This window comes from Terrapene carolina, unplaced genomic scaffold (assembly GCF_002925995.2).
Source record: "Terrapene carolina triunguis isolate 2854851 unplaced genomic scaffold, T_m_triunguis-2.0 Scaffold247, whole genome shotgun sequence".
Taxonomy (NCBI): Eukaryota; Metazoa; Chordata; order Testudines; family Emydidae; genus Terrapene; species Terrapene triunguis.
The window spans coordinates 9,658,201-9,683,999 of NW_020664598.1; the positions used below are offsets into that span (position 1 = coordinate 9,658,201).

At 41.0% G+C, this 25,799-nt stretch overlaps 1 protein-coding gene across 1 annotated transcript in view; it reads right to left on the minus strand.

Annotated features, from left to right (window-relative positions):
* The window catches only part of STAB2 (stabilin 2), a 143,036-nt gene that overhangs the window by 65,337 nt on the left and 51,900 nt on the right, over positions 1-25,799 (minus strand). Inside the window, exons 14-29 of the mRNA XM_024198768.3 lie at positions 25,687-25,749; positions 23,910-23,993; positions 22,660-22,746; positions 21,970-22,081; positions 20,342-20,522; positions 19,528-19,621; positions 18,357-18,515; positions 17,393-17,488; positions 15,881-15,976; positions 12,817-12,864; positions 7,992-8,128; positions 7,390-7,504; positions 5,735-5,812; positions 5,430-5,528; positions 5,218-5,325; positions 489-620 (exon numbers count right to left, since the gene is read on the minus strand). Of these exons, the coding sequence (XP_024054536.1) occupies positions 489-620; positions 5,218-5,325; positions 5,430-5,528; positions 5,735-5,812; positions 7,390-7,504; positions 7,992-8,128; positions 12,817-12,864; positions 15,881-15,976; positions 17,393-17,488; positions 18,357-18,515; positions 19,528-19,621; positions 20,342-20,522; positions 21,970-22,081; positions 22,660-22,746; positions 23,910-23,993; positions 25,687-25,749 (1,689 nt within the window). The remainder of the gene's footprint in view (positions 1-488; positions 621-5,217; positions 5,326-5,429; positions 5,529-5,734; positions 5,813-7,389; positions 7,505-7,991; positions 8,129-12,816; positions 12,865-15,880; positions 15,977-17,392; positions 17,489-18,356; positions 18,516-19,527; positions 19,622-20,341; positions 20,523-21,969; positions 22,082-22,659; positions 22,747-23,909; positions 23,994-25,686; positions 25,750-25,799) is intronic.

Genomic DNA, 25,799 nt, shown 5'->3' on the forward strand with positions numbered 1-25,799 from the left:
TCCCTTAGGTTCCTCATGAATAGAAAGGGTGTTGTGAGGGTAAATTCACTAATACTGCAAAATGCTTTGAGCTCCTGGGATGCAAGGGATTATAGAACTACAAATCAATATTACTACTATTTTTAAAATTAAAAGAGTTTCCAGAAAAACTGTTAGAAAAAGGATTAATGATTGCTTTGCAATGCAGGTCTCTAGTCACCAGATGTGTGAGACCATCATACTGTCTTGTAAAATCAGATGCTAAATCTGAACAGCATAATTTAAATCCAGTCCAAGGTCCCTTCCAGTGTGACTTTGAACTAAGCAGGCTTTGTCTAGACTGTCTGGAGACTCAACAGCACGTTTGAGTGGAATCTCTTGTAATATTAAGGTGTCAGAAGGCAACGATGAGTCAATAGCTCTTGTTGCCTGCATTTCAATTTAAGATAGAAGTTTCATTCCTGTAGTGAAGAAAACATGTTTCTACATTTAAACACAGATAGCAGCACCTGGCCGTTGTGCAGGAAGAATCCCACTTGATAGGAAAACCCGAGCATGGTCTCCCTGTGCATGCCATTGTGCATGTCGTTCTTCAAGAGCTTTTCCTCCAACACAATGTGGTATCGGATTTGGTCCTCGTCCTGCAAGACATGGGGGATAAACCAGTGATGTGCTGCCAACGTTTTAACAAAGGTGCCCTCACAAGATGTTCAGCTTAGTCGGCAAATGGTTTGGGTGAAATACTTGTCCCATCCCCCAATGAGTTACATAACATAGCATATTGTTTGCAGTGTTGTAGCTGAGTTGGTCCCAGGATATTAGAGAGACAAAGTGGGCAAGGTAATATCTTAATACTTAATAGGTAAGTTGGTCCATTCAAAGATATTACCTCCTCTACCTCGTCTCTCTAATAACAAAGCACAAACATGTAGACAGGTTATGGGCCCTTATGCTGGGGACACCTACTGACTACCAGGGTATAGGAAGAAACTGCCGCATGGACAGGTTATTCCATATTGTCTATTATGGAGTTTCTTGTACTTTCTCCTTCAGCATCTGGTATTGGCCACCGGTGGAAGCAAACTACTGTAGTCTGAGCCACTATGACAATTGCTATATTTCTGTGCACCAGGCTGGCCAACAGATTTTGGGGAGATTAGCAAGATTGATTATTGGGCTATACCCCAATCTTAACTAATTCATTTTACACAAAATCCTGCATGTGGAGGAGCTCTCTATAGAATCCTAGAAAGGTAGGGCTGGAAGAGACCTCGAGAAGTCATCAAGTCCAGCCCCCTGTGCTGAGGCAGGACCAAGTAAACCTAGACCAGTGGTTCTCAAACTTTCGCATTGGTGACCCCTTTCACACAGCAAACCTCTGAGTGAGACTCCCCCTTATAAATTAAAAACACAATTTTTATGTTTAACACTATTATAAATGCTGGAGGCAAAGCATGGTTTGAGGGTGGAAGTTGACAGATCGCGACCCCCCCCACATAATAACCTTGGGACCCCCTGACGGGTCACGACCCCCGGTTTGAGAACCCCTGACCTAGACCATCCCTGACATATGTTTGTCCAACCTGTTCTTAAAAGCCTCCAATGATAGGGATTCCACAACCTCCTTTGGAAGCCTATTCCAGTGTGTAACTCTCCTTGTACTTAGAAAGCTTTTCCTAATATCTAACCTAAATCACCTTTGCTGCAGACTAAGTCTATTACTACTTGTCCTACCTTCAGTGAACCTAGAGAACAATTGATTGCCATCCTCTGTATAACAGCCCTTAACATATTTGAAGACTGGGATCAGGTCCCCGCCTCAGTCGTCTTTTCTCATGACTAAATATGCCCAGTGTTTTTTAACCTTTCCTCGTATGACAGATTTTCTAAACCTTCTATCATTTTTGTTGATCTCCTCTGGACTCTCTCCAAGTTGTCCACATCTTTCCTAAAGTGTGATGCCATAATTAGACACAATACTCCAGCGGAGGCCTCACCAGTGCTTAATAGAGTGCAACAATTACCTCCTCTTACCTACAACATTCCTGCTAGTACACCCCAGAATGATATTAGTCTTTTTTGCAACTGCATCACACTGTTGACTCATATTCAATTTGTGATCCACTATAACTCCCAGATCCGTTTTAGCAGTACTGCCACCTAGCCAGTTATTCCCCATTTTGTAGTTGTGCATTTGATTTTTTTTCCTTCCTAAGTGTAGTACTTTGCACAAGTCTTTATTGAATTTCATCTTGTTGAAGTTCAGACCAATTCTCCAATTTTTCAACACTGTTTTGAATTCTATCCTGTCCTCCAAAGTGCTTGTAACCCCTCCCAGCTTGGTGTCATCTTCAAGTTTTAGGTCTCTTCCCCACCCTCCCCAGTTTCCTGCTGCAGAAGTGAAGATAAGCAGCTTGTTCCTTTCAACCTCAGCTATCTGTTGGCACTGATTTATATCAGTTTACATTTTCAAGGTTATCTCCACCAGGAAAAAGGTTAGATCAATACTTTATAAATGAAAGCTGAGACTTTCCTTCACACAGCTTTCTGCATGTTATTGGTGGATTGAACATTTTTTCATAAAAATGGTCAAGTTGTTTTCTGATTTTAAAAAGCATAGGTTTTTGTGTGGCTTCAGGTCTTTCCCCATCTTGCTGGAGTTACTTTGTAACTTACATTTTGTATGGTCAGTAATGCTTTGTTTTAGTTAGTTTTAGTGGCCTGTCCTGCTTGCAATGGACTAGTGGGATCAGGGGAATAATTTTCAAGAGCACTTGGGGCTACATCTACACTGAAAATAAAGATGAGCGGCAGCATGTCTCATAGCCCAGGTCCACTGACTCAAGCTCATGCTATGGGGCTAAAAATAGCAGTGTAAAAGTCTGGCTCTGAAACCCAGTGTGGGGAAAGGATCTCAGAACCTGGGCTCCAGCCTGAGTGGGGAAGTCTACAGTGCTATTGTTAGCCCTGTAGTATGAGCCCCACAAGCCCAAGTCAGTTGATCCAGGCTCTGAAATGGTGGTTTGTTGTTGTTGTTTTTTTTTTTTTTTTTTTGCAGCATAGACGTAGCCTAAGGGACTTAAGAACCTAATTCCCATTTGAAAGTCTTACTTTAGATGTTCCACTTTTAGCAAGCCTATTTTGCTTTTCAGGAAGCCAATCTATTTCCCCACCCTGCTATCACCTGCCCAGAAGGCTAATATCTGTGGAACACGTTTAGAATGTTCTTCCAATTTACATCTTAAAATTCATGCCATGTCATGCTCTTTAGGTCTTTCATAGATTCACTCTAGTGAAAGAAATGACTCCAAACCACGACATTTGTAAATTTCGCTATGTCACTTGGCTTTTTTCATGCAGTAATGTAGTGTCCATTTTGAATTCCCACCGGGTAGAAGTCCTACTGTTTTGTTTTCAGATATCTGATCTCCCTTAACTGGGCACTTGGGATGGGAACATTAAATCTCATTCATCATCAATTAAGACGTTGGGAGATATTTCCTGCCACCTATCACCAGCAGGCTGAAAAATACCCCTCCTGACCAATGTTCTATTTGGGCCAAATCTTGCTCCCACTGAAATCAAGGATTGGGCCCTGTGACTGCTCCAAACTCCTCCCTCTAAGGTAGAGCTTCTATAAAATGGGAAAAGGTCAGGCAGAGCTAGTCCCCTGACCACTTCCTGTTTCTGTCTTTCAGGGAGCCGCACCTCAGACACAGGCAATCAGTGTCTATGGCCAAGAGGAGATCCACAGAAAAATTGCAGGTACAATATATAGTGGCAGAAAAGCAAGAAATGAAACCTCCATATGACTGAATAAATAATAGGAACAAATGAGGGATACATAGAAAACTAAAGCCTGAACTAGTGTGTGCACCTACCAGTCACTGCTTGCTCTTGGTTTAATTACCTTTTAAAGAAGGACCAAAATTAAAACCATTTTTCCTCTCACCCATCCTTAACCCAAATTTCAAGGTGCAGTTACAGTGGGGGTTCAGCTCCTAAACATCTCTGTTTCTTCAGTACCAAAGCCTGGTTGGCTGGCTTTTGAAAACCCAAACCATCCACAGGATTACCCAACTCTACTTTCTGTTCAATTTAAAAGAAGAAACTTAATAGAGCACCCATTAAGCTTTTTACACTCTGAAAGCTTGATCCTGGAAATACCTGTGTGTGAGTGGACTTAGGCAGGGCAACTCATCTGAGCTTAGTTTCATTCATGAGGGTTACAGACTCAGACACTACCAACTTATGTCTGTATAACCATGCCACTCAGGGGTGTGGAAAATCTACACCCCTGAGCGATGCGGTTATACTGACTTAACTCCTGGTATAGACAGCTTTATGTCGACAGGAGGGCTTCTCCTGTTGACATAACTATCGCCTCTTGGGGAGGTGAAGTACCTATGCTGACAGGAGATGCTCTCTTGTCGGTGTAGGTAGTGTCTTCACTAAATGCTAGCGTGGCGCAGCTTCACCCAGTGCAGCTGCAGCACTGTAAGTGCAGACAGGCCCTTAGTCCTGAACTCTGTGAGGCTGAAGATCTTGATGTTGCTGTCCATGTCTAGCTGCACTGTCCTATAGTTAACTAATATTTTTAAAACCAGGTTCAGTTTTCCAAGTGAAAAGGCAGCTCTCAAGGGATACCCTTTCAAATGCCCATTATGGATTTTTCCAGGAAAGTGATATAGAAACAATAACATTGTATCATGAGAGAACTAAAATAGTATTGGCACAGTTTTTCAGCAGGTTGATGTTCATGAACAAAACAGGCAGTGTTGCCTAGCAGATAGATTACTAGACTGGGGCTCAGGAGATCTAGGTTCTATTCTTGGCTCTGTTGCTGGCCTGCTGGGTGACCTCAGGTAAATCACTTCACTTCTTTGTGTCTCAATTTCCCCATTTGCAAAACAAGCATAATGGTATCTCCTTTGAAAAGTGCTTTGAGATCCACTGAGGAAAAGCATTACTAATAACATTATACCTGGTATTTTCAAGAAGAGATGGACAAAACCCAACAATGATAATTGGAACCTCCCATTATTTGGGGGAAAATAGCTCACAAACCCATCCCCACCTGCCTCTTTTTATTTTAAGCCAACTTGACTGACTTTTTGCAAAACCCAGACCCTGCTGTTTTATTCATTTCTATTTTCACCCATTCTGTGGAGCACTAGCAGTTTTGAAACTGAAATGGTGTGTTCAATTGATAAGACAAGACTTGTGTATAATACATACCAGAGTGGCAGACTTTTTATTCCTGAGGTAACTTTCAATTGCATCATTATTTGGGGCAAAAACTGTGTAAGTGTTAGCTGCTTCTATTTCATTTGCCAGACTATATTGCTGTTGTGGAAAGACAAAAAAACTTGTAATGATATTCTGCAACCAGCCCAAACACACACAGTCCAGAGAACTAGTTGTATTCTTAAAATAATATGAATACTTGCAATAACATAACCCCTGAAAATGGAGTAATCGGGCATCTGTTCTAAGCGAGCCAGCAGTTTTGGCAATGTGCCACTCACACCTCTGAGTGGTGTTAGAACCTGAAATCAAAGCATACAAACAATGTCAATACATTGACATATACCATGCTTGCAACTGCAAGGACTGGAAATAGAATAAATTGATGTACCATACAATATTTTTCCACAGCTGTTGGCTGTTTTCCCATACAAGTTGTATTGCCTTGCTCAGGAGGCAAAGGAAGAAGAGAGCAGGGTGCTAACTTTTTAATTACATGGTCATGTACCTTATCAATAACATGGATGATTCCATTCGTGGCTGCAATATCACCAACTACAATGTTAGCTCCTTCAATAGTGATGCTCTGGAAAGCAAAGGAATAAAGGGTTTATTTTTACATCACAGTTACACCAGTTTGCTGATTGTGTCTAACTGTTTACATAGAGCTAGATTGTATCCTTGTCTAACGTGGTCAGGCAAGATGCATGGGAGGCAGTAAACATTCCTCCCCCAGCCTAGCCCATGTTAGGGCTCCCCAGAGTCTCAGTCCTGGAGCAAAGGGGCTGCACCCCTGATGATTCGCTCTGAAGAAACTGGATGGGGAGTAGGTGGCATTGTGGCTCTGTCTTCCCTACTAGCGCTGGGTGGAATTTTTCTGATGAATAGCTGACAAAAATGCAGTTTCAGTCACCCCGAAATTATCCATGAATTTGACACAAATAGCTTCAGTCAATCACAAAATGCCCGGAAAGAGAGGGCGGTGGAGGGGAGGGGGAGTACTGGTGCTGCTACTGTTGGCCCTTGGTAATATTTAACCCAGGGGTTTGGGTAGTTGCCCGTCATGTGGGAGATCCGGGTTTGGATCCCTGCTCTAAAACCAACTTTTATGATTCACCACAAATTCTGAAAAATTTCACATTCGGTTCAATCTAAACCACACATTTTCCCCAGGGTTGTTTTTTTTTTTTTTTGGACCTGACACTGAACTGAAAAATCAGTTATTTGCCCAGCTCCGTTCCCTACATGCGGGCCAGCAGAACTGACTAGCTGCATGGAGGCAGCACGCTGGCTTCTTTAAATAGGTGAAGTAAATTACTTTCTTTCCCCCCAAATGTACTTAAGGAGCCCCAGGAGGAATTATGCCTCTGAGGCAGAACCTCCTGGTGCTTCTTCTGAGGTGGTGCACCTAGGCACCACGTCTCTTATTACGGCTTGCATGCTAAAAACACCATCTAGCCCTCAGTAATTTTGAGAAGTCTGTGCATTCCCAAAGCTTTACTGACCTAGTGGAACCTCTTCAATATGCTCCCCCAAAGAATACTCCTTCAAGGGACTAAATACTATGGAGTTTGCATATTCCCAGAAATGTGTATAGATTCCTACAATAAATCAGACAACTTCTGAAGGCTAAGTTGAGAGGTGGTCAAGGACACCTGGCTTATTATCTTTACAGATACTTTCAAATGATTTGGGACCATCAAGCTGTGCATGCAGTCAGCCAATGTAGCTGCATGGTATTACTATTACCCTAATCCTCCCTCCCTACCCCCAGTATTGTTTGTTTGTTACACTTGCTTGATGTGTCTTGTGTTAAATTAGATTGTAAACTCTTCAGGGTATGGATTGTGCTTTCCTATTTGTACCCCCTTACAATGGGGCTCTGATCATTTAGGGTTTCATGCTGCTACAACAATACCAATAATAAACAAACATGTAAGAATTGATGTGTCTCAGCCTGGCTGTCTAGATAAAGCAGTAGAGAAAATAGTACAGTATTTGTCAGAACCCAACGGTGTGAGAATGTTATAGAGAAATTCCTTTAATGCCTATGTTATAGGCATCTTTAAATGTAAGAGTATGCATGTGTATTAATATTATTATAGCACTACTGATGGACTGAAAGCAAAATGGGATTTCAAGCTAGTTGACAAGTGATCTTACCTCATTTTCATTAGACAGATGCAGGAAATTGTTATGCAGAGATGTTGCCAGCATGTCAGATGATGATAAATTCTGGAGGTCAGCAAGTCTATAAGCTCCCACTAATACATGATATCTAAAAGGAAATTAAGCTGGATTCTAATGTTTGTATTTTCTTACAGCTTGCAGATAAATAAACATGGTGTGTCAGACCACACTTTCATAGAATCATAGAATCATGGAATATCAGGGTTGGAAGGGACCTCAGGAGGTCAGCTAGTCCAACCCCCTGCTCAAAGCAGGACCAATTCCCAACTCCCAACTTTCTAGGTCAGATTCTGCTTTGAGCTACTCTGGGCTCAAGTTGGGGTTTTGTTCAGTGCATAGCACAGTTGGGCCCTGGTCTCAGCTGGGGATCTTAACGCTACTGTAATAATACAAATAATAAATGTCTTCAATGGGATTACCGTTTCAGTGTAAAAAAAGGAGAATCTGACTCACTGTCTTTAAGGATGTAAAAGCTGCCTCGCTGTAATGAGTTCAAATCAAAATTATATTTGCACTGAAAACCAATTCATTTAAAGAATCAGATGTATCAAATATTAAACAAAACATCAACGTACTTTAGTAGGGTTGCAATGTTATTCTTTGACATCCAAAAGGCTTTCTCATCTTGATCCATGTTTTCAATTGCTCGAAGGGAAGGCACAAGGATGGTTAGATTTGAAGTCACTGACAGCATTGTGTTCATTGAAGCCTCCTGAATCAGAGTAAAATGTGTTATATTATATGTCCTATGCTTATGTGTCATCAGGTGATCCTTTTAATAGGGTTCCATACATGAGTTGTCCTGTGATTGGTGTGGGGAGGAAGAACCATTAAGTAGCGTAATGATTTGAACCAATGGCTACAAAGAGAGCTACCAAAAAAAAAAGTGTGGAAAGCCAAAAGAGTGAATTTTTGGTCAGTGTATGAAGAATAGAAACAATCTTAATAAGGATAAGAACCAATTTTAATATAACCATAAGAAACGAATCAATCTACACAACTATCTTACTGTGTCATTTATTTTATGTATTTGAATTACAAAATATTGTGGTTACTACTGCTGCTTGATAATAGTTGCAACTGAAGTACCCATGAAGGGTAGTCAGAAGTATTTAAGAAACAGGATGAATAGAGTTAATAGCCATGAAATAGGTAATCTGCCTAATACAAGGTTCACATTTGAAAGATTGTATATTTAAGCAGAGCTTTTCCAAGAACCATAACGGAGTTATGCATCTAACTCTAAATGAATTTCAATAGGATTTGGGTGCCTAATTCCCTTCAGGTGCTGTTGACAATCCCAGTTTTAACATGGGGCTGTAGGCTGCTAATATTTGAGTATGCTAACTCATGTTTCATTTAGCAGTGTTGGGTCTTAGGCTGTGGAAGAGACTGGGGAGGAGAGATTAAAAGGATTAACCTCACTGTAACCCCTTTCTCATAAAACAAAACACCACCACCAAATTTCACGCTTGCTAATTTCACTCTTGCAAATTTCCATGGAGCAAGAGGTTCAAGTTTTGCCTTGCCCTGGCTGGTGTGTTGCCTGGAGACTGGCTGTGGTCTCTTCCTGGTGCTCCTTCATCACTTTTGTTGTCCTTTCAGTGTCAAGAAAGGAGACTATGCATAAACCAGCCCCTCGAAATAGCTGGGAATTTTAGCTGTTAGTGTCATCTTTCTTTCAAGTCCCCATTGCCACCAGCATCTGAGGGCCTCCCAAGTATTTAAAAATAGAACTAACAATAGCAATCTTCCTCTTCCTTCCTTCCTAGTCTGTAGGAAAAAACTGCATTCAGGTATGAAAATGTATAAACATGAACATTCCTGACAGAGTATGAAGCTAAAAATATGCCCTGAAAAAGACCTCCCTGTTTTGCTTGTCTTACCAAACACCATTTGATCCAGAGAGAGGTTTTCCCCTACCCCAGAAACAAAGCATCTGAACACAGCTCAGGCAACCATAGGGCCTGATCCAGCCCACTGAAGTCCGCAGAAAGATTCCTGATGACTCTTATGGGCTTTGGGTCAGGCCCACAGTCTCTTTCTGGGCAATAAGTATCTAAGGGCCAAGAATTGATTTGTACAAAATCTTGGATAGTCACTGTGCTTTGATTTCCTAATTCCTGCTTTTTATGAAACTATTTTGTAACTGGAAAGGATATGAGTAAAGGCCGATGACAACTGGTGTCTTGATAACCACTTCTAGATGACTAGGATTCTTACTGTGTTGGAGTAAAATCTGGGGACAAACCTGCTTCAAGAACCCTGTACTTCTTATCATTTAACAGAATACTTGGCTTTTGTTTCAAGACAATGGAACTGAGAAAAATAAAATATTAGATGGTGTGTGACCATGGGTCTGGTGTGGAGGAAGGACTGAAGGGAATGGGGGAGGCTAGGGATTTTGATAGGAGATAATTAAGACATTACATATCATTGATTGAAAGTATTTTTGGTAGGTTATTTAGATAGCAGTGATTATAACTATAAGAGTGCCATGAACAGCATCTATGTAATGGGAGAAGGAGTATCACACAAATATACAGAATAGAACTTGCTACTAACCTGAGATGTTAAAATCATGGAAGTTGCACTGGCTCTTCTAATAGACAAGTGGGGAATGCGACACTATAGAACACTGGTTCTCAAACTGTGGGTTGGGACCCCAAAGTGGATTGCGACCCTGTTTTAATGGGGTCGCCAGGCCTGGCGTTAGACTTGCTGAGGCCTGGGGCTGAAGCCTGAGCCCCACCACCAGGGGCCGAAGCCCAAGGGCTTCCGCCCTGGGCGGTGGGGCTCAGATTACAGGCCCCTGCCCGAGGCTGAAGCCTTTGGGCTTCGGCTTTGGTGCCCCCCCTCACCCATGGTCTCGGGGCGGGCTCAGACTTTGGTCCCCCTTCCTGGGGTCATGTAGTAATTTTTGTTGTCAGAAGGGGGTCTCAGTACAATGATGTTCGAGAACCTACGTTATAGAAGAATATCTTTTAACACTACAGTTCTTTAATTTAAGAGGTGGAGTTTCTCTGAAGTAGAGCAGGAATGTCCATGTCCCTATTTCAATAGACTCTGTGGTCTGCTCCCTGCATAGTGTGTTCACTCTTCTCTCTCTCCCCTCTACCACCTGACGAGTTTTGTGCAAGCCTTGCGGCACTTTCGTAATACTTGACTCCTAATACATGACTACATGTCTTACTTCCACTCTTGTTTTGTTATTTTCTGTCTGTAAAATTGCCAATGAAATATGCTGCTATTGAGATCCTGGGTCACATAGGCAGCCAGATAACTATTTTTAAATTAGCCACATTATCCTCCAAATCCACTTTGCTGTGATGGCTACACTACGTGTGACAATGGTTAGGCAGCTGGCATGTTATGACTGTTGCTTATCACACTGTTCCTAAGGGTCTGTCTGTTACGCTATGCTTGCTCCATCTATTTGTTGTATCTACTTATTGTCTCTTGTCTTATATTTAGACTGTAAGCTCTTTGGAGTTGGAAGTGTCTCTGTGTGTTTGTACTGCACTTGGCACAATGGAGGTCAGACTTCTAGGTTCTATTGCAATACAAGTAATATATTACAAAAGTGATCTGGCAAATGTGAATCCGTTTGGAACAGTTTTCATTTTGTTCAAACTGATGTTTCTAACCCTACTATAAAGTCAGACATTATATTGTGATTTACCTGCTCATTCATTTTCTATGGTTCAATCAAGTCAGTGCAGATAGTGGGTTCCTCCTCACTTGCTCTGATAGTCAGAATGATGACCACTCACAGTTTAGGATTTTCATGCCATCCAGCACTGTGCAAATATGCAGGAAAGAGAATTCTCCTTCCATCCCCATTGCTGTGGAGTCTACAGCAGCCATTGGCTCCCCAGACCTTATGCAGCCTTCTCACCAAGGGGGGAGATAGGAGGACCTGCTCAGTGGTGAGATCTGATGTCATCTGCATGCCCATAGAGCTGTGCTCTGTATGCAGCCTCCCACCCCATATACTAGAACTGGCATTGGTGCCTCTGCCAGTGGAGTTTCTGCACCTATTGAGATTAGAGCTGGAATTTGGCCTCAATGCCAGAAGAATTAGATGACCAGGTTCTGCCATGAAATACACGGATTCACCTGTTCATGTCAGTACAGATTTTGGCCTATATTATATGATGGTAATGTGACATTGCACTCCATATGATTTTATGAAAATATGCTAATGAGTGTGAATATAATGTAACTGGAAAAGGCTTCATGCAAAAGATCTCTTGTAAGGTATCATTACAAAGCTTATAATCTACTGAGTGTGTTCATCCTATTTGTATGAATGTATCATTCTTGTATCTGAAACTAGGAATATAAAATATAACTCTGAGGTCCTACTGTAGTTATGCAAAGTGTGGGCCATTAATGGTGGTTTAGAATCTTGATGGCTCCCACCAACTAGGACAATTGACTGTAGATGGCTCTGTTTACTTGCAAGCCTTCCTGTGAGTCAGGTCAGGAAGAATGAAGGCTTGGGATCTAATAGGACATGTGACCATGCCACCTGGTACTGGGATCCATCTTAAACCTGGTGCTTTTCCATTTAGAAGGAGGGGTGGGGACCCAGAGAGACAAAAGATTCCCGCCTTGTACCAAAGATATATAAGGGGGTGGAACAGAACTAAGGGGGCTGCAGTCATGTGAAATCCCTTGCTTTTCACCTAAGATGCCTGCTGGAACTAACAAGAACTGTACCAGAGGAAAGGATTGGGCCCAGACTAGGAAGGAGTCTAGTCTGTGAAAGAATCTTATTGGAACATCTCTGAGCGTGAGATTTCATCAGTAATCAGTTTCTCAATGTAGTAGGCTTAGACTTGCATGTTTTTGTTTTATTTTGCTTGGTAACGTACTTTGTTCTGTCTGTTATTACTTGGAACCACTTAAATCCTACTTGTTATATTTAATAACATCACTTTTGTTTATTATTTAATGCAGAGTAAATAATGAATACCTGTGGGGGGCAAACAGCTGTGTGTTATATAGAGGGCAGACAATTTATGAGTTTACCCTGTATAAGCTTTATACAGAGTAAAACGGATTTATTTGGGGTTTGGATCCCATTGGGAGCTGGTGTCTGGGTGCTAGAGACAGGAGCACTTCTTAAGTTGTTTTCAATTAAGTCTGCAGCTTTGGGGCACGTGGTTCAGACCCTGGGTTGGTGTTGGAGCAGACTGGCGTGTCTGGCTCGACAAGACAGGGTTCTGGAGGCCCAAACTGACAGAGAAAATGAGCTCAGAGGTAGTCTCGGCACATCAGGTGACAGTTCCAAAGGGGTCCCTGTGATCGAACCCATCACAGGGGACATCACTAGAGAGCCACATTTCTATATATTAAAAGGATAGTATTTTCCTCAAACAAAAGTATACTCACATTAACCCATTGGTTAAATCCAGCTGCCTCTGATAGAGCAGACAACTCCTGATCCAATAAAGAGAAGAATTAATACAGAGGTTATTTATAAGACCTACATAAGTGGTCTGCTTTTCAGAGGTAATGAGCCCCTACAGCTGCTATTGCAATCTGTGGTGACACAGAATGTCTGTCCTGGGTGCTATTACATGGAGATGCAGGGATTCAGTAGGCATACGGAATGAGGACAGTGGCAGTTGTACCATCAGCAATCAAACAGTAACATTTTCCTAGTACTATGGTACACTTTGGTTTCAGTGGGAGTTGTGAAAGCTCAACTCCTCTGAAAATCAGGCCACCTAATGCTTAAATATGCATGTGTTAATGACTTTATCATTTAATTTATAGGTGTCTAACTTTGGGCTAAACATTTTATCTCTAAATATTCAAGCACAAATCTTGGCTTAACTCAATCCCAAATAAATCAAAAGTGAATTCTTTGTTTTTGTGCTGTATGTACACCACCTAGCACAATGGGGTCATGGACCATGACTGGGACACCTAGGCACTATCGCGATATAAATTAAATGATAAAGTCATTAATACAGAGTTAATGTTGCCTGGTGATAGTCTGCACCCTTCCAGAATTTAAGTTCAGCAAACTTCAGACTTCTGGAAACAAAGAAATACTGAATTAAGGTTGTTTGCCCATGTAACTTTCTTTGAGTGCTGCCCCCAAATCACCCATAATGCACATACTCATACTCTGCCTATTGGCTGTAATGCACAGGCACTCCCTGAACTTGCTTTACACTCAAACACGGAGCCTACTCCAACAAAATACCACATGCAAAATTTAACAGCCGCCTCATACCCTTTTACAACCCCTTTACACATGCACACAGGATACCATCTAAACCTATACTTTCCCCCACTCATCATTAAATCCACAGACTGCTCTTCTATCCCACCTCACTATTAACAATACTCATGGCAAGAAGACCCCAGTGCCCTTCTGCTTGACATAATCCACACAATTCTGTATTGAAACCCTGCATCTCCATGTACCATCACCCAGGACTGATATTCTATGTCACCTCAGACTGCAATGGGAGCTGTGGGTGCTCATTATAAAGGGGCTGAGAGCAGGACTCAGACATTCCCACAGAGGAAAGGCCCCCATATTCCATCTTACACGAGAGGGCTCAGACTTCTCTGATGGGGTAGGAGCCCCAAGATCTGGCATACACTATCTGGAGCTGCCCCTATTTTCCTCCAGTCCACCTGCCACTCAGCCCCATGTCCCTTTCCCAGTGTCCCTCCCCCATCCCCATTTATCCCTGCTCCCTTTGATGCAGCCCCAAACCCCTCTCACTCCTATACCCCCACTCCTCCACCCCTTAAAATGCCCCTCCCTGACAGTAAGTATTCTTACATCTAACTTTTTTGTTTTGTTACAAAAATACTTTAAATTTATTCCTGCAACAAGCCTCTCTCCTAAAGAGGGGCAGATTTTTTTATATGCCTTTTCGCCCTAGGCAGGGCTAGAACTGTCACTAGCTGGGTGAGTTCAGGACAAAAGACTTATTACTTATCACCTTGAACTATCCAGCTATAGTGAAAGCTTTCTGCCTACAAATCCTCTTAGCCTCCTTTTTTTGCACATGCTCAGTGTGATTTGTTTGGTGTTTGACTCTTACTCAAGAGCTTCACTGGAGAGCCAAACTCTTGCTAATAGTGTTTTCAATTTTGCTCCCCAAAAGGACTTGTCGGTGCTATGAACACTCTGATAATAATGCTCAAGTGAGTGAGACCCTTATGTTTGATTTCTAGGCCTGGGCAAAAAATGGTGCCAGACTATATCTTTAGAAAAGCTGTTTATTTCAGGGGGCTGTATCTCAGGAATCCCTTGGTCAAATGACCTCAAATTTGGATCACTACCCATACCGCGCACTTCTACAGGGCACACTAAATTTCAAGGCAATCTATGTAACTGTGCAGATTTTACAGCACTAAGAAGAGATATTCTTTACACAGAATGGTCTTCTCAACCTTAACTATAGTGAAGATAGTGCTCCATTATAATAAACATAATAACCATTAAAGGCAAGTCAATTTTTAAACTTTCTTTTTTTTGGTAGTACTGATAGTGAATGGAAATCCTTTAGGGTCATTTTCAGAAATGGGACATTTTTAGTAGCCGAAGAGTACTGTAGTCCCAGAAAAACTATACTGCTATTCAGTTATGATTCCTCATTCCCATGCAGCATGTTTACTGCAGATCTTCACCTTGAGTGTAATATCTCCCTAGACAGACATTTTGTTTTCCACCAACTGGAGAATGGAAGAGTTTTTAGGCTCTGTGTTGCCATTTCCAAGTAATGTGAAAGGTTGCAAAATTAACCCGATATTACAAATCCATTGGCAAACCTGCTGTAAATGTCTTTATGTTCTGTAATGGATTCTTAGTCAGTAATTTATTTGGTTTCTGTTCATTTCAGTGCTGAGACTGGGAACAGACTGGGCTACAAATGGTAATGCCAATCCCAGTTTCTTACTGCTGCCAGCTTAAAAAGAAAAGATAAGAAAGCTGAGAAGATTGACACATACCTTTCCTTTTCCTATCCAGTTAAATAGTTGAAAATTTACCTTCTTCACTAAATGACCTGTTTTATTCTCCTATTTTACTTATGATAAGTCGAACTCTGATCAAAACTGACAGGTTCAGATGAGACTAATTTTCAAGGTCAGACTTTCATATAAACGGGGCACCCACAGCTCTCAGTTGGATTTTGTGAAAATGTATGAAAATTAGGCTCCCATGCTGGCATTTTCAGAGGCTTAATGAAATTAGATGCCCAATTCCTTTAGGCCCCTTTGAAAGTCCTAGCCCCTGTCTTTAAACACAGTATCTCATTTCTGGGATTTGCAAGAGTCTCAGCAGGAATGCTGTCTGCAGTCAGCACTGTTGTGCATTACAGTGTTAGGGTTGTGCAGAAGTTACTTTACTGTCTCCCTTGCCAGCATCACTGTAAGAATCTGCAGTTGAACTTGCCCTTAGATAAAAGACCACTATCTTACTTACATCTGCTGCACTTCCATAGCATATGATGCCATCTCCTTCATAGCCCTTTGCACACACACAGTCCCAGACACCAGATGACACAAACTGACAAGTTGCCTTTTAAAAAAAGAGGGAGAGAAATTTTAATCTGTCAAAGAGCTGGGGATTCAAGAGATGTTGTTGATATAACATGCTTGCACATAATACAAGGCAATGCTGAGATGTAGCAAAGTTAAAATAGCTGAAAATCCCTTCATTGAGGCCCTGATTCAGTAAAGTATCCGTATTCTGGAAAGCACTTAAGCATGTTCTTAAGTCCCACTGAAATCAATAGGAGTTAAATGCTTTCATGAATGGAAGAAACAAGGTGTGTGAGGTAACATCTTTTATTGGACCAACCTTCTGTTGGTGAGCTTGTCTCTCTCACCAACAGAAGTTGGTCCAATAAAAGATATTAGCTTTATTTTCCTCCCCATAGAAAGTTTTTCATCTAGCGTACCAGAAAAAATACAATTTAGATAACCAGTCTCATGCCACAAATGATGAAAAGTTCAGAGAACAGTTAGTGAAAAACCCATAAACTGTCAAACAATTGTGAATTACAAAATCATGCACACCAAAGCTGTTTGCAGATAACTTAGGAACAGAAACAAAAGGCTAAATTGATCAGATAATTTATTGGCAATAAATAATCCAACCAGTTCTAATTAAAAAAAAAATCTCTTTATGCAGTGTAGCATATCACATCTTGAAGAATCCCATAATGCCTGACTGAGCAGATGCTTCTGGTCTGGAGAGAAGAAATGGTAGCGGCCACTAAGTATTTTAACTATCTGGAAAAAGCAAATTGGATCTTGATTTGAAACCCACAGAGTAAATTGCATCATACTAAACTTATCCACCTTGGATGGATGAACAGACCCTCCTGAAATTTGAACCTATGGTTCTTGAGAGTCTATGTATTGTTAGACCAGATGATGAGACTCCTAAGCCCCTTTTCTTTTGCCATCTTTGAAAGGTGACTGGGATAACTGAACCCTGAACTAGCTATTATAAGTAACCAAAACTAACTTATTCTATGGTGTATGGATTCAATGGATCTGCACCAATTTACAGCCGCAGAGAAGTTGTCTCTGTGTCTTCATGTTGTTTTGCTGATATTCCAAAAAAACAAAAACAAACCGTCTAGACATGACAGAGAACATGGAGATCAACATTCCAGTCTTCTTAACAGACCAAATTGTAGGGGCCTTACTCGATTATCACTCAGACTTCAGTCAGGGGAACTCTAATGGATATCAGTGGAAAAACTGAATAAGGATCTATTTGGATATCAGCAATCACTTCACCTGACTCTGAAGGACATTTTCATGCACTCAACTGAGCTTTAAAGATCCTATAACATGGAGCTGCGACATATTTGCTCTAGTGGAATGCCATTCATTCTCACGTCCATGGAGGAAATATTATCCACTGATGCATACAGTAAAAGAAATGTTATTTGAATATTTGTTCAGAGAATAATTAACTCACCAGGTGATGGCACTTTCCATTTTGTTCCAGACAAGAGTTTATTGGTTCACATTCAATTCCATTCCCCCGAAATCCTTTCTTACATTCACAGTCATTCTACCATTCCAACAAAACAGGGCAGTAAGGTAAAATGATTAAAACATTGTAGATCTTCTAAACACTATGGATCAGATTTCCAGATGGTGTTTATCCACATAGCGCCACTGACTTCAATGGTGTGACACCAATTTACACCAGCTGAGAATCTGTCCCTTTGTACATTAAACCTACAAAGGATTTGTGTTGAAACTCTGAACCTACTATTGCATTCCCAACATTAATACCAGTAAGTTGAGGCCCAGCACATGGTGGAGCTGAGGTGTTTGAACTTTTGGCATCATTCACAGGGAGGGGGTAGTCTCTCAGTGTGTCCTGCATGGATGTTTAAAAGAATTAGTGATTTAAAAACTATATATATGTGTGCTCTAGAAATATCCTAGAGAGATAATTGGCATTCATGGATTGTGGATGGATTTTTTTTTTAATTTTTCCTGAATAGTTGTAAATAACTAAAGAATAAAGTACAGTCCCTTTTGATAGAGAATTAATGTTAATTTTTTTCAGAAGAAGTGAATTTTAAGGCAAGATTTAAAATGGAGAGAAGGGTAATCATTTGGGACATAAGAACATTGGATTCGAAGGGGCCTCCTGTATCGTCAATTCCGGTCTCCCGCTATTGCAGTCACCCCATATAATCCCTTCATAAATTTATCAAGCTCCATCTGAAAACCACTTTGGTTTCTTGCCCCTACTCCTATGAGATGAGGGACACAAGATGTGGGAGGCTGTTCCAGGTATGTGGGGTTGCATGGAAGAGGGCACATAGAGGGAGTGGGAGAAGATGTAGAAGGTAGTAGTTTGGTAGCAAACTTGGGCAGAACAGAATGAGGAAGAGGTAGTGCAGGAAGATATGAGCAAAACTTACCTGACCTGGCCCTACGTATATGCAGGTAGCATTGTTATGGCACCCTCTGAAATTTGGTAGCAGACAATTGTTGATCTCTGAGCAATCTCTTCCATTACCACTCCATCCTGGCTGGCACACACATGTGTGAGTTCCAAGGCCTGTTTTAATACATTCTGCCTGTGGGGACATGTCAGAGTAAACAAGTTTAATGGACACCAACCACCATCTTAAAATGGACAGCTCAGAAAAGGACATGCTGGAAAGGAGATGGAATCTTTGGCTATGACACTAGAGAACCAAACTCTATTTTTTCCCCTTTAATATTTTCATGGAATTTTTTTTTTTTTAGTGCTGGTGAATAGTGCTAGACTTACAGCCCGGGAGCTTGACGTTCCCCTTTGTCCACAGGAGGCAGTGGTGGGCAGTGAAAGGTTCCGCCGCAATGCCGTGTCAGAGTGTCTCACCTGACTTGGAGGGGTGGAGGGACCACCTTTAGGAGGTGTGAAGGTCTCTGTTGACTGAATCAGATCTTTGACCTCTCAACCGATTCAATCAGCAAAGATGCCAATTAATGCCAGCCACTGTGGGTGTTATTATGTGGATACCTCTGCACTGCTGACTATAATGCAACTAGCAACTTATTTCACATAAGATTCCAAACAGTCATCAGATGATAATAAATAACTTTAGGTCACTAATAACTTGACTGAATTTGATCTTACAATTTAAACATTGAAAATAATTTTAAAATCCATTACTTAATCCCTTGAACTAGTTATGGGCTTCCTTGTAGTAGATCTTGGTCTGCCATCTCTAAAGAGGAAAAAGGTCCCTCATTGCCATAGCATTAGCGTCACTGTGGAATGGGAGGGCATAGAGGAGTAGAGAGATTTCAATCCATGGTTCTACTGCTTTGAAGGAAGATTTTACTTTGGGTTACATTAAGAATGTCACAGGATGCTCTAAAAAAGCTGTGTGGCATCCATCTTTGGGCATAATGACTATATAAGTCATAGCAATTTTCATAGCAAAACAACTGTAAGGGCAAGATTTTTCACTATGGGAAGGATTTGAATTTGGTTGGGAATTCAGAATTTATATATGCAAATATTTCTTACTTGTATTCCTAGGCTTTCTTCAGATTTCCTTTAAACTAAGCAAATCATTCTGTAAGAAATTGTATACTTACATTGGTATCGCAACCACCTTGAGCTAAACTAGCACAAGGATCTACTTCACTGCAGGTTGTTCCATCTCCCTCATATCCAGGTTTGCAGATGCAGCTATAAAAACAAGGTTTGATTAAATCACTTTGCATGATAGGACACGTGTAAAATTAAACTGAATTGATTTTTGATACTATTTTTTCCTTTAGCACATTGTCTAAATTACAGGCTGCTTAAAATTATTAGCTTTGGCTTTATGGAAGCTACCACGTCATTTCAAGTACATAAATGGCTAAGGGTGAACATCAGAAAAGCACACTGCCCAAAATTTTCAAAAGCACTGAAGTCCCATTTTCAAAAGTGACTTAAGTATTTAGCTTGTCTCATTGCAAGTTAATGAATTTAGGCTCCTAAGATATTTAGGCACTTTTGAAAATGAAACCTAGGTTCCTAAATTACTTTGACACTTTTGACTGTTACCCTCTTACTTCTGCAATTTTACAAGCTCAAACATATTGATCTTAAGATCTGAAAAAGCTGTGTATAATGTGTGGAAATGAGCACAGAACTGGGAATCAAACCGCTGAGATCTAATCCCTGCTCTGCAATTGACTCACTGCATTGCTTTGGGTAGGTCCCTTCACTTTTCTGCCTCCGTTTCTCCCCCTATAAAATGAAAGGAATGTGCACATACCACCTCATAGTATTAATATAAAGATTAATGTTTATACAATAGTGTGAAGTGTTATCTTGAAACAGAAAACGCCAATCCTGTAGTTTGATTCTGAAAGTGTTATAGCACACCTAATATTAGTTAGATATAAGTAACTGACCTACCTCATGGCACCATTACTAAGCTGACAATTTGCATGTGCATGACAGAATTGCACAAAAGGCCCACACGGAACTATCTGCTTATCACAGAGTTTCCCAGCATATCCACTTTTGCATGATCCGCCAAGGCAGATGCCATCACTATCTATCCTGTTATCACACTTCCCGTAAACACACAGACATTCTGTAGGGGGGAAAATAAAATGTGAAATTAAACAATTGTCCCTATATGCCATTTCTTAAATATTTCAGATTAGTTCTTTCTAAAATCTAAACACCTGTAATAATATTCTTCATATTTTTTATAGCACACCTGTCTGCCATTGGAATTTAAAGTTATCTATAGAAGCTGGTGAAGCAGGCACACAACATAATTGGATTGAAAAAACTAAAATGATTACATATAAACAGATCAAACAAAATCACTAAACTTTTACAAACCAAGGCCCTGATCCTGCAAGAATTTACTCACGTGCTTAACTTTATGCCCTATGAGCAGTTCTGTTGAAGTCACAGAACTACTCAGAGTGCCAAAAGATAAGCAAATGTGGATGAATTTGCAGGATCAAGGCTCAAAAAGATCTTAATATTCTATTTTTTTTAAAGTATCTGTGTTTCAGCCTCTGACCTTGCATCTCTTATGGAAGGCCAGTGGGCTCTTAGGCTATGGTTACGCACAGATAAAAACCTCACAGCTGGTCCGGGTCAGCTGATTCAGGCTTGCAGGGCTCAGGCTGCGTGGCTAAAAATTGCTGTGTAGATGTTCAGCTTAGGGCTGGGGCCCGGGCTCTGGAATCCTGCATGAGTGGAGCATCCCAGAGCTTGAGCTCCAGCCCTAGCCTGAACATCTACACAATAAGTTTTAGCTCCCGAGCCCGAGCCCGAGCCAACTGTCATGGAACAGCTGCGTGTTTTTTATCCTGGTGTAGACATAGCCCGAGCCTTAGGGGAAAGTGCTTTTTGCGTACGATAGACTGGTTCATAGTCAAAAAGCTATGGATAATTATGTAACTTATACAGATATTCACTCTGTGTCTATATTTCATTTTATTTAGTCTATTGTCTCTCACTTTACAGCACATATAACAATATTGAATCCTACAGTGGAAAAAAATATTACCATATGCCACTTTTCTTTTTACTCTGGGCCCTACACTAATAGACTCCATAGTTATCTAGTAAGAATGGTGTTTAAATGGATCTGAATCTGATTCCTACATAATCTTAAATATTTTCAGATTGTGGATTTTTTTTCAAGACAGTGACTGTGTCTTCATAGGTCTGTAGACAGCTGCTATTACATTTGTGAACAATTCCAGAATAGAAATAAATGTTGAGGAGGAAGATATTATCTGTTTAGATAATCACGCAAGGAAGGCAGACATGAAAAAAAGCAATTAACATAAGGCAGTCTGAGTCTGATCCAAAGCCCAGTAAAGTCAATGGAAGCCTTTCCATTGACTTCAACAGGCTGTGGATTAGGCCCTTTGTTGGAAACCATATGAAATTAGCCCACCCCAAAGGCCTTCTACAGAGAGTATACCACTATCAGTTAGCACTGATTGTAGTACAAATAACGTTTTAGAAGACAACAGGTTATGCACAGTGGAGGAGGGAGCAGCTATGCTTACTTTTGTCACACTGAGTACCATATTTATCAGGGTCTGAACAGAACTGACAATGGGATCCTTGAAATCCATGAGTACAAATACAAGTTCCATTTCCTTTCATTCCATCCACACACTGCAACATAGAAGATATAGGATTTATACAGGAATGTTAAAATAATCCTTTTTTGTTACTCCCTGGGGGAAAAGTTGTATAACTTAGGCCAGTCTATACCATGATTATAGCAGCGCCCTCTTTAAATGTAAGAAGAATCTCAACCTAATGATAAATATTTTTTTTCTAGTGGAAACTTCCCCCCAGCTTGTGTTTCTTCCCTGTTCCCATATGCCCATAATTCCATTCTCCTTCTCAATTGTAACTTTAAAATTATTATTCTGTTGTTGTTTTTATTTTTGCCTCAGACAACCCTGGGCCCCAGAGTGGGTCACTTAAAATCCCAACCATGCCCAATACAGTGTATTAAAACCACAGAATTGGATGCTTTAGTCAACTGGAGGGTTCCACCATCTTTCCCCTCCTATATCAGTGTCTGACTGCCAGATTGCCAACATAGACTAGCAGAGTGTGAACCTCTTGCAATATTTTTCACATTTGTTATGTGCTAAAGGATCAAGGGAGTCTGGAGACTCCCCAGCCCAGCCTGTCTCTACCCCTACATAGAAGTGCAATGTGCTGCTGGTTGCTCCATTTACCTGTCCATTTCCTGAGCAGGGTTTGGAAAATCCTCCTGGACACTGATTGCACTCTGGCCCATAGAAGCCTTTGCAACACTTAGGTTCCTGTGAAGTAAAGCACATACTGCTGCATGGCATGTAAAGTAACACGTTCTTCCTCCATCTGAAGACTTGAGGGATGGACCAATCATTCAGGGCTAGATGGTGCCATTTCAGCACAGCCTTGAACTGTGGTTGACAAAGCGTTAGCTGCAACCTGTCTCCCAAAGCTTCTTAGTGTGTGATGGACTGCACAAACTGCTATACTCCTCTAAGCTTTATGGCCATGTGGAGAAGGCGCTGTGACACAGACAACTGTCTGAGGCCCTGGGGTGCGGCGCACTCAAAAGGGCAGTGCCTGCACACCTGAGATCAAGGACTGCAATTCTCCTCAGCCTACAGGTGGGCCATACATAGGAGTAGTTGCCTCACTTCCTCTTCAACTGCTTCGCCCACAGATGTGCATCCAGATCTGGTCTAGCTATAATCTAGCCCTAAATAATTATTTCCTGTATCAACATTTTTATTCAGGAATTGGGCTGCTATGCAGATTCATGAATATAAAAGCATGGGAACTGGCTAATTCATAGGGAAGCATGGGTCCAAAGGCCTCTCTTGTCTTAGAGATTTGCAGACCTTTTGCACCTAATATGTATCATGAAACCCAGAAACCTAATTAGAAGAACAGGAAAAAGGAATGTGGAAAATTAACGGTACTGGGTTGTGATTGACAATTTTTGTAAGGATTAGACATACCACAGGAGGCAAAATGTAGTAAAATCCTTGCAAGCATTTGACTGCTCATTGCCACTGAGCAGCACATGAAGTCTTGGAAGACTAATGTATCCGACTAGTGTTGCTAATTGTCAAACTGTGCAGTCCTTCATAAAGGCAGCCATACGAATCAATGAAAAGTGTTTGGGAGGTGTTGAGATTAAAAAGAAAGAAAAGCTGAGTTATATAATATAAGAAAGTTCTAAACAGAAATGTGTGGCAGCTACAAAGCCTCACCAGAAGAGCTGAGGTAAACATGAAGAATGGAGAGGAGCTATTTCAGGGAGTACAAAGGGTAGTATAGCAGAGAAGCTAAGTGTCTCTGGTTGGTACTCTTGCTCAAAGAACTATGATAAGGGGACCTCTAGATGCTGCACACATCCAAAAGTAAAATTAGCAAAGTCCAACAGCAATATTTTGGCTGATTTCTATATGATACCTGTACAATTTCTTACCTTTATTGTTACATTGCAGTACCTAGCACAGCCGGTTGTTGGATAGGACAGGGCTTCATAAACACATCTACGCCCTGAAGAAGTCTAGAACATAAATAAATCATAAACATATTTCCAGGTAGATATTCAATACTGCACTACAATCAGAATGTTAGGGAACGATTTAATTGAAGAACAGGAAATATCATTACACTGTTTTTTATTTTTTTCTATTGATACTTAAAAGGATATTTTTAGTTTTACTATAATGTGTAGCTTCCTGATTTTTTTATCTGTGGTTAGATCTTTACTATATTGTACATGGGATAGAGTATTCAATACAAGTGAATTCTGATCTATGGACAACAAAATCTCTTGACAGCAATATGTGAGTTTTTGTATATGGAAAAATACACCACCATAAATGACGATTACTGCTTTTAAAGACAAAACAGATGAAGGCTTTCTACTGGTTCCAAAGCATGTGTACATTTATTATTATTAATATTATTGATAATAGTAATAATCATGTTTATTATAACAGTGTCTAAGGGCCAACCAAGAGAGGGATCTCATTGTGCTAGGCACTGTACAAACACACAATAATAGAAGATCCCTGCCCCAAAGAGTTTTCAGTCTAATTTGACAAGACAGACATCAAGTGGGGGAAGGGGTAGAGCACAGGGTGAACAATATGATGCCAGAAAATGTCATGTTAGTTCCTTGATTGGTTTTTTTTTGGCGGGGGGATGGGTTTACTTTGGAGGGGATCAGCTAAATGGGAAGGGAAGAGGGATGAGAGGGACAGGGCTGGGGAGAAGAGGCCAAGAGAGGCAGGTGTGGACTGAAGCTGAGGTGGAGAGACTGATGAAGGAAGAGGATTGGAGCAAACAGCCAATCATCATAAGGTAGAGAACATCCAGTCAGAATTAGAAAGTTCTCTGAGTGTCCATAGGACACCGCCTTGGTGCCTTCTGCCCCTACTAACTGGAGTCTCTGATAAGAAGGGAAGTACCACATTGGTCCTAGTGCCCCCATAGTGTGTGTACGTGTCTGCTCTGTACAGTTCTGGGTCCAGGAGATTGCTGGGCCTCATTTTACCCCCTTCCCCCTAGGGCTGTAGTTCCTGCTTTGGGTCCTTCTGCTCCTAGTACTGGCTGGAGCCTCAGTTCCTTGGTGCACCCTTCCCACCCAACCCCCAACCTCTCAGGTCATGTTGTGACATGGACAAGTGAAGGGTAGGGGGCAGCACAGGCTAGGACTGTTTGTGATTGCATGTATCGCACATGGTATTAATTCTTTGGAGAGAAACAAAGCGTTATTTTTGTGACTGAGAGGAAAGTTTTAACAGGTCTGGGTCTAGTGTAGTCTTAACCCTCCTGTATTTTTCACATACAAATTCTCAAAGCAGAGTCTATAGCAACTGTCCTCCCTTACTCCTTCCCGCCTCTAAAAGACAAAACAAAAACAATGCTACACAGAATGCTACCCCAAGCAGAGGTTCCGATACCCAGGATAGAAGAGTGGGAGACTCCATGAAATCTCCTAGGGCCTTTGCTATACCAATTTAAATAACATGGGAGTTGCCCAAGTACTGCTGTGACAAGTATTAGTACAAAACTCTGAGACAGCTAACTCCCATAAAGCCCTAGTAAGCTGAATATTACTGATTTCCCAAAATACTGAGTAGAAGAAATCAGTTATTGTTTGTACTGGGGAAATCAATGCAGAAAATTGAATTTAAGTTTAAACAATATTATAGCCTGTTTGGCAATATCTGTATAGGAAGGTCACTTACTATGGGCTTTGAGTCTTCTGGACAAGTGCTCCTGTAGAATACTGAACATTTTACACAGGTACCCTGAATGGAGACAGGACAATAGTCACATTTTAGGAAGGCTATAGCGACAT